This window comes from Crocodylus porosus, unplaced genomic scaffold (assembly GCF_001723895.1).
Source record: "Crocodylus porosus isolate Cpor-Errol unplaced genomic scaffold, CroPor_comp1, whole genome shotgun sequence".
NCBI lineage: Eukaryota > Metazoa > Chordata > Crocodylia > Crocodylidae > Crocodylus > Crocodylus porosus.
The window spans coordinates 4,647,162-4,656,976 of NW_017728927.1; the positions used below are offsets into that span (position 1 = coordinate 4,647,162).

Genomic DNA, 9,815 nt, shown 5'->3' on the forward strand with positions numbered 1-9,815 from the left:
ACTCCAGGATGAATATGAGTCGCCAATGCAACGAAGCAATAGGCAGAGCCAACCGCACCCTGTCCTGCATCAACAGGGGCATCACTAACAGGTCCAGAGAGGTCTTGCTCCCCCTCTATGCAGCGCTGGTCAGGCCACAGCTGGAGAACTGTGTCCAGTTCTGGGCGCCGCACTTCAAGAAGGACGTGGAGAGCCTGGAGAGGGTCCAGAGGAGGGCCACTTTTATGGTCGGGGGCCTCCATGGCCAGCCCTATGAGTGGCTGAGGGACCTGAATCTCTTCAGTCTCCGCAAGAGGAGATCTTGTGGCTGCCTACAACCTTATCAGGGGCCACCAGCAGAGACTCAGGAAAAGTCTGTTCACCAGGGCCCCCCTTGGAGTCACCAGGAACAATGGCCACAAGCTGAGGAGGGATAGGTTTAGGTTTGATATTAGGAAGAACTACTTCACGGTAAGGGTAGCCAGGGCCTGGAACAGGCTTCCCAGAGAGGTGGTGCTCTCACCTTCCCTGGAGATCTTCAAGAGGAGACTGGATAGGCACCTGACTGGGGTCTTATGACCCCTGCCTCCCCCAGTGCTCCTTCCTCCCCATGGCGGGGGGTCGGACTCGATGATCTGTCTAGGTCCCTTCCGACTCATTGATTCTATTATTCTGTGATACATTAGCTATGACATCAGAAGCTAGTGTATAATTTCCTGTAGCCTTAAATGCAAAAGACAAAGGAGTGAGGAAATGCTAATAGGCTGTGGAGCCTGCTGGGCAACCAGACCTTGCTATCTATTTTAGCACTAGACACTATGCTAACCTGGATGATTTCTCTTCACCAAATGCCCCTTGTTTTATGGCAGCACGTATTTCTTTGGACAAAATGCATGCTGCAGGAAGTGTCTGTGTGATTATGGAAGTCAATGCATGTGTTACCAACAAGCTATTTCAAGCCTGCAGTAAGAGTGAGTTGTATTAGCAGCCTATTAGGCATTTCCTGACATTGTTCAAATGCAGTTTGCAAAGCAAAAAGCTTCCAATCATTTCAGTTAGAAAGCTTTGGGCAACCTCCTCAACTGATGGAAATTTGCATGGCTTCATTGACTTGAGTGGAGCTGCTGTTAAGGTCCATCTACACCATACCCCTGTACCTCTTTGCCACTGTAATCTCTGGTGTATTTAAGAAAGATGTAGTTAGCCATATTAGTTTGAAGTCAAGTAGCAGGCAGGGTAGATTCGCACTTTGTAGACTAACCAAAGTATATGCGTGTGCATATATGTGGTGTCTATATAGCATACGCTTTCATGGGCTAAAGGTCACTTCATCAAATGCTGTGAAAAGGCATGGACAAAACAGTGTATAAGAAGCAGAGATAAACTTGAATATAGAAGGGAAGGGGGAGAGAGAGGGAGAAGAGGAGAAGGGGGTCAGTGCTGAGAGAGGCAAACAAACAAGGAATAAACCCATTTGAACAAAGGAGTCACAAAAGCTAATCCAGGTAATGGGATAAGCATCTATAGTGCTTGTTCAAATCATACTTAACACAGTCCGGTCCATGGATAATTTCTTGTTCCACAATTTCTCATTCCAATAGTTGTTTAAAGGTTTGCTGCCCAAGAGCAGTTACCCTGAGGTCAGCAATGGCGTGTCCAAGGAAGGTGAAGTGTTCTGCCACAGGCCTGCATGTTTTTCTACAGCTGATGTCAGATTGGTGTTTATCTTTCACATATGGATAGCCCTGTCTCTACAATGCAGACAGTGTGTGATTCAGTCCAGTGATGATGTGAACTATTGATGTTGGGGCACAGAAGGCATCTGGGTCCATTGCAAGGCCCGGTATATAAACAGTATATAAACTGTTTCTGTGGTTGCTCTTTGGTAGGAATTTCCTAGGAAAGCTTTAAAAACCAATTAAGAAACTATCAAGGTAAGCAAGTTCCAGTGTTGGGGGGCCTTGGACTGAGCGAGGTTCTTGCTGCCAACCTCATAGTCTTAGCCCATGAATCAACAGCAAGAGCCTTCCACATGATTTTATCCTTAGAGCATAGAGCAGCCAGATCCCAGACCATTAACAAAAAAAAAAGCTCGCTCTTGCTTGTCAAAGCTAGAGATCTACTGCACTGGACAACTGCTGGCTGGTTTTGAGGGTAGATTATGGGGCTGGCAGCCATTGGTGCCCCCCCCACACACACCTCTGATTGGCCAAGGGGACCTGGTGGCCCAACCCCTCACTGCTGATTTCAGCCAATCAGCTGTGAGAGGTGGGGCAGCAGCGGCCACAAGGACTGCTGGATCCCTAGAGGGAGCCACGTTGCAGTTTTGGTGCGTTTTTTGTCTTTCTCAGGGAGCCCACCCAAAGCATGGAGCCCGTGCTTTTTCATGGTCCTGGCCAAAATTGTGGTTTCTACAAAAATTGCAAACTTGCAATTTTGTCCCTAGTGATAGCCATACCACTCCAGCATTGTTGTTAACAGTCTGACAGCATGGCTGTATTCAATCTTTATTTTCAAAGGCTGAAAAATATGGCTATACATTTGCTTTGGAGTGAAATTCTCTAGTATGGTACACTTTTCAAAACTGGATAGAGAAAGAGTTTGCACTATTTGTTGCTGGCTCTTTGGCGACCGCCTGCAGGCACCACCAGCAGTGGCAACCAATCACAGGGGGTGCACTGCCAATCTCAGGGAGTGCACGTGCACCCACGTGCACTCCCTATGTGTCACCAATGCCCTCTCTGCCCACTTTGCCTTAACAGGGACATGCCAGCCAGTGTCTCCACTCGGGGGTCCCTGCTGAGCCCAGACAGCATGCCGGGGTGCTGGAGGACTCTAGTTTAACTGAAACCAGCAAGGGGTCTGGGACAGACATTGCACAAATCGGTTTGACCCAAATCAGTTAAGTCTGATACTACATTCACCAGATTTATCTCAAACCACTTTCAGCTGTTTTGAAACTGGTTTATGTGCACTGAATGTCTGTTCTGTTACAGGTTTAAACCAGTTTCTGATCACTTAAACTGGTTGATGTGTAATGTCTGCCCATAGCCAAAGGGTTAGACTCACTAGCCAGTGCTGAATTCTGACCTTAAATACTCATGTTGGCTCTCTCAGGTTTCTCCTTAGTTACTGAAGTCCCATTGAATAACTAAGGAAAAACCTGACAGGATCTTTGAAATCCTGTCAGGGAGTTAGGGGTTCAAGTCCCATTGGATTTCCAGTATGATTTGGACTAATATCCACTGACCTTTACCAGGATTTGTGTTCCTAAATCCCTTCTGTGTTTTGAAAATCTCTCCCACGGTAACATTTTTAATTTGATCTCTCAGAACTTGCTTTATACTCATAGCTTAATGTCTTCCATTTATGAAAAGTCAAGTCTGGCTGCTATTATTTCAGAACATGGGCTGATCTCTTGTGACATAATTTGCCTATGAACATTCGTCAAGTAAATGGCAGAGCCTGGATTAGATTTTTGAACCACCTGACCTTGCAGCCCACTAGTTGCTCTTTCAGACCTCGCTCCCTGCCACATGCAACATGAACTCTGGTATGAAAACATGCTCTGCAGAGAAGCAGAGCGCCAACATTTCCTTTGCAAACAACAGATCACCTTTGGAGGGGGGAGGTTTGTTTGTTTGTTTCTGTTTTGTTATGTTTTAATGTCAAGCAGATAAGTAGCCCCTAAATAGCATTCCTTCCTATGTTGATTAATTTTGCATAGCATTTTCCCCCGAAGGGTTGGTACTTACATAAACCTGAGTTCTGATTCTCTTCTGACTAAGACTTCCCGAAGCCTCTGGATCTTTGCCATCTCCAGTTCGATTTCCTCAGGCATCATTGTTGTTTCAGCCATAGAAATGATGTCAAGTTGACCTACGCGTGTAAAGGAAGACAGGAAATGAATGAGGCTGGTCAGACTGACTTAGTAGGACTGTTAAAGAATGCAAACAACCAGAGAGGTGCCAGGCCATAGGGTAATTAACATGGATCGGAGAGACTATCTGAGGCAAGTCGTTTTCCTTTTTCTGGCTACTTTCAGTGGTTTGTAATCACTTAAAAATAAAAGCACTCCTTTAAATCTCTAATGCAATGTGACAGGCGTTTCAGTTAGTCAGAAGCTATCTCATCTTAAAAGGCAGCGTACCCCAGACGAACCCCATGGGCAATCACGGCCACTGTGCTGTAATTCACATCGCTCCACACTTCATATAGAAGCCAAATAGTTGCTACAAAATGTATCAGGTACACAATTTGCTATTGTGAGCAACTCTGTGTTGGCAGAAGTATGGATACAGTGAACCAATAAGGATTCTTAATCTCTAGTACCTATGATTCTTCCTGGTACTCCAGTAATTGCAGTATGGCAGTAGCATGGATCAAGGGGCTCACTGGTGAAGAGGCAACATCCAGCCTAATCCTGTGAGGTGCTGATGTGATACTGGTATCTCTGATTTCTAGAGTTTTGGTGATTGGCTGAACATACACAACACTTGCTAGGAAGCACTTAGTGACTGGCAGGAGCAGGCCCCACTTCGTTATTATGTCAGTATAATAAGAGAAGATGTTATTGGTCTGTAGAGAAGTGTGTCAGAAGCTAAGAATGACCTCAGAAGAAGCCTTATTCTGCTGTTTGGGCTCAATTTTCAGAAAATGCTGGAAAATTGCTTTCTGCAAATTGGGCCGCTTCATAGTGTCCCGAGCTGATTAACAGAGCATAACTGACTTCTGGCCTTAGGGGCTACATGTAAAGCCCTCCTAGACCTTCCCCAACTGAGAACAAGAAATCATAAAAACATTCTGAGTTTCGATTTAACAGGAAGACGGACATACAGAGCTACATTATTATAGTCAGGGAAACTTACAGTAGGAATCAATCAAAAGAAACAAGAGGACAGTAAAAATAAGGACAACAGGTTACATTGTTATGATTAAAACATCCACAAACCTTGGTGAAAGATCACTACTATACTTTTAAGAAGCCTCTCAGCTGGGCAGCCTGCTTATTGGCTTATTTTTAGCCATGGAATAAACTATAATTTCTGGTTCTTTGTTTGATTTTACTACCAAGAATCCTTTAACATACAGATAGCACATTATCAGAGCTGAGTTTACTCTTTGTAAAGCTGTGTTTCACTGCTAGATCAAAGAATCAATAGCTATCAGTTTTCTTTTTGTGGCATTTCAGTGCTCCCAAGTTATTTTAACTGGCTGTATCAAAAAACCCAGCTTTGAAGCAAATTTATTTTCCGAACATGCTAAACAGGATGCAGGAAATCATCATGCTGGTTCAAAGAATTAAAGCCAATAATTCTGACAATTAAAAAAAAGACAAACTTGTACATAAGTTTTTTAAAATACATAGCTCTTGAGAACAGGGATAATAGAAACAAATGTGATGCCCCTTCCTTGGGTTTGTAATTATGTTCTTACCCACTAGGCACATCTATCTATAAAAGTTCCTGTGTTTCTTGTGGACCAGAGAAGCTACCCCACTGTGATCTCAGCCATTCTGGAAATGAGTCAGTCCTCTGTGCAGACATCCAGCACTAAACCCTTGTCTTCTTTGCATTGTGCCAACCTTTTGAGTCTCCTGGACTGGCTAGGAGATTCCCAAATTTGGGTGTCCCTGATGGATCATATATTTTAAGATGGAATGATTGTGGTGATAATCTAGTTTCACCTCCTTCATAACACAAGCCACAAAATTTCACCTCCTTGAAGCTCAAGAACGTGTGGCTGAAATAACAGCATTTCTTTTAGAAAGACATTTAAAGTCCAGTCCTAGGGGAGCTCTGCAGCTACTGGTGAAAAGCAATACGCTTAAGTCTGAGGTTAGCCTCCTCTAACTGGAGACACCTTATGATGCCATGTCTGACTATGGTGAACTGCCAAGAACTCAACCTGTGTAGCAAGAGAGATGCAGTGCACCAGGCATTGCTCTGAGCATAGCTCTGTGGCTGTGCCCATGCTGTTGGAAAGGGTGTGAAATCCTAATAGACCTAGGGATTTAAAAAGGGTGGGGAGGAATGAAGGGAGCTAAAGGCAACATGAGAATTTGAGTTAAAGTCAGAGGTGGGAGAAAACCTACAGGCGGGAGTGTGGGGAGCTGCACTGATGATGGGGAACAGATGGCAACTTCAGATGAGAAATAATGGTTCAACAGGGAGGAAGAGCAAAGGAATGAAAGGTAGTATGACAGTGGTGGGTTTATGGAAATCAAGTAATAAATTACTATGAATATACAAATTAAGGGCTAATGACATAATTTGTATAGAATCTCCAGCTTTCAAGACCTCTACCTTCTTAACAGGTATGACTGAGAGCTGCCTTAGTGGACTGAGAGACTCATTAGGTGGCATGTTCTGTTGCTTGCTTTGTTTCTGCAACCTTAGGCAAATCATCAGCCTATCAGTGCCTGAGTTTTCCTCCTTCTAATGTTGCACGTGATACTATTTACCCAACCTGACAGGAGTGTCCTGGGTCATAACAAATGCATATTTATAAAATCCTTTGAGCTCTTTGGATGCAAAATGCTTTAGCATCATGTTAACAAGCTTAGGCCTTTTGTATAGTTTTTAATATGCATGGCCCAAGTTCTCTGCTGTAAGTTAAGCCTCATTAAGATGCTGAACAAAACTTGTCCACAAGGCCAGTGCTATGTAGACCCCAACAGAGCCATACCTGCATCTTCATAACATGAAGAAGGAACATTTAATATTATTGAAAATAAATATGAGCTGATACTGCAATTGCATATGTGTGAGTTTGTGTGTGTCAGCCAACTGCTTCTTAGCATATACTGCTGTTAGAGAAATGAAAGCTCAGGCTCTGGTAGTGAGCCAAGATTCATAAAGCATGAGTGGAAGCAATACTAAGATTAGTCATAGCGTGCGACAGCACTAGAATATTTTGCCTGGTCTGCAGTCACTGGAATTAATTTCAGTGGAGAAGAAAAAGTGTAATATTAATACTATATGAACAAAGAGAGATTATCATGAAAATAATTACTATGTAGAAATAAAGCCATCAAGATACTGCTTATAATGAGAAAGACTGCAAGGTAAAGGCAAAGCAAATTACACATATTTTTCCTTCAGTCTAAATGCAGACTTGTATAGTTAAACTGGATATTAATTTAATGATCACATTTCATCCCCACTACGCCATCCATAAAAGGAACATTAGCCACCTGCAAGGAAAAGTACCAAAAAGAAATGTACTTCAAGTCAATATACACAAAAAAAAATTTGGAAATGGCCTGGAGTGATACAATGAGAAATAGGAGGATATACATTTCTAACTATTGGCATTTTCAGACAGATTTGTAAAAAAATAGTGATAAAATCCAATGAGTAATCAGTAAATATTCTGGTACAGTTGATTTACATGGTTATAGCATCGTTCATTGAGAAGCCTGCTGTGCTTTGCAAACATTAAGTGATTTAGCCTCATAAGGCCCCAAGAGGAAAGTACTATCCACATCTTAACAGGAGATAAACACACAAAATAACTGATGTGTCCAAGGTCACACAGGAAATTTATGCAAGAGCCTGGTATTTCAGCTTCCATTCCTATGCCACAAGCACAAGGCAGTGGTGGTTGTTGTTATTATTAATAAAACAGTAGTATATATAGGCCTGACCTGCAATCAGAGCTCCATTGTATGAGGAACTATGCAGAAGTATAGCAATGAACAATCCATGGCCCAAATCACTTCCATTCTCAACAAAATATATAGGCCAGAAGAGATGAAACAGCAGCTATCTTACTAAGTTCTGTTTATCAATGCAGTAGGCCCAGAGGAAGCACAGATCATGTTCCACTACTCTCTGTCACTTTTGACTTGTATGATTAACCGCCTTCACTTAGTCTCTCAGTCTAGGGACAGACATTCAAACAGCCTGAGCCTAAATTGATTCAATCTTTGCAGGTTAGTCTAACCTGGCTAGGCTGAACTGGTTTGTAACCATTCAGATATCCCCTCTAGACTGAAGAAATGCAGGCACATGCCTGCAGTGGCTTAGGCTAGAAGTCAGGGGGCACTAGAGCAGTATTCCTTTCCCTTCCACAGTGCTGAGCTGAGGGGAGGGGGCATGGCCAGGCCCTGGCAAAACCTCTGATTAGGGAGGGGTGTAAACCTTCTCCCCGTCTGCACTGTCCCAGGCTTTTCCCCACTCCCTGCTCAAGGGGCAAGCGTGTTGCCAGAGCACAGCCCCTGCTCCCCAGCCCTCCTGGAGGGGGAACCCAGCTGCCAGGGCTTTGGGGCCAGCAACCCACGTCTACAACTCCCTGCCCCCAACAGAAGGCAGTGGCTGCTGTAGCAGAAGGAGCACAGAGTCAGCTCCCCCAGTGCTGCCTGCCTGCTGAGGGTGAAGGTGAGGGCGGGGCCAGCTCTCAGTGGCAGCACACACTCCTGAGGGGTAGGGGAGACCCGTACCCCCGGTCCATGTGGGGGGTGGGGGCAAGGCATGTGCACTCTGTGTGGCTTCTCTGAAGGGCTGACAGCATGTCGCTCTGGGTCCACATGCCACCGACTGGGCAGGCACTCCTGAGGGAAGCTGGCTGGGGGCTGAAGGAGTGGGGAGGTGTTGGGAAAAGCTGTGCATGGAGTGCCTGTCCAGCCAGAGGCACATGGACTTGGAGTGGAACAGTATTGGCCTAAGCAGACTCCGCACCTCCATGTGCAGTTTCCCTGAAGGTCCTATACCACACCACTCCGCATCCACGCACTGCCAGCCAGGCAGGCTGTCTATGTGGGGCTTTTCCCAACACGTCCCCAATCCCTCAGTCCCCAGCCACCTTCCTGCAGGACTGCCCACCCAGCCGGCAGCATGTAGACCCAGATTGGTGCACTATCAGCCCTTCAGGGAAGCCACACATGGAGGCACAGAGCCTGCTCAGGCTGATACTGTGCTGCTTGTGATCCACATGCTGCCAGCTGGGCAGGCACTCCATGTCTTTCCCTAACAGCTTCCTGCTTCCATAGCCCCCAGCCAGCTTTGCCCCCAGCCAGCCAGCCAGCTCAGCCCCCCACTAGCTTCCTTCCCAGCCCTGCTGGTGTCCCAGCCTTGACCTACAACCTGCAGCCCCCTGCAAGCCCCACTTACAGGCCCCAAGAAGGAAAGTGAGCTGAGCCAAGCTTTGGGTAACTAAGAGCCTCAGGCCCCGCCCTTTCCCCCTCTCTCTCTCCCTTTGGACAGGGTTGGGGGTTTCCTATCCTTTTTGCAATTAGCTCTTGCAGGCTGGAACTCTGCCAGCCTGCAGAGCTCTTTGCAAAACTGGGAAATCCGTGGGTTTCTCTGCTAAAAGGTAAAATCTGTTTTTTCTCTGATAAAATAGGGAAATCCATGGTTTTCTCTGTTTTTCCATGGAAAATGGAAAACCCAAATTCCTGTGTGACAGGCAAGCTTGCTAGCAGGGTTTATCAGTGTTTATCAGCCCATCAACAAAACAAAAGCTTCTGTCATTAGTTCAAGCTCTTCTTAAACACTATTTTCCAAGGAAGGGACAGAGGGACATTACCAGCTGACTTGTTGCTTAGCTCCAAAAGACCTAAACTGACACTGTTCTACCTGCCTGTCCCAGTGAAATTGGAGACACACACACACACACACACCTCAGCATTAACCAGCATACCGCATGCCTAGGGTCCGTGGGGCTGGAGTCCATGCTGTGGGAGATGAGAAGGACGAAGGGGGTGGGGAATCCCTGCTTGAGCAGTGAGTAGCAAGGGGAGTACCTGCAATCTCCACCAGAGCTCTGGCAGGAAGCATGGGGGGCAGGGGCAGGGCCAGCTCTGCTTTTTGGAGCAGACAGCCCCATTCAGAGCT

General features: G+C 45.6%; 1 protein-coding gene across 1 annotated transcript in view; it reads right to left on the reverse strand.

Annotated features, from left to right (window-relative positions):
- Positions 1 to 3,876, reverse strand: part of CUNH16orf45 (chromosome unknown C16orf45 homolog) — a 67,979-nt gene extending 64,103 nt beyond the window's left edge. Inside the window, exon 1 of the mRNA XM_019541801.1 lies at positions 3,735 to 3,876. Coding sequence (XP_019397346.1) covers positions 3,735 to 3,838 — 104 coding nt within the window. The 5' untranslated portion in view covers positions 3,839 to 3,876. The remainder of the gene's footprint in view (positions 1 to 3,734) is intronic.
- Between the last annotated feature and the right edge of the window lie 5,939 nt (positions 3,877 to 9,815).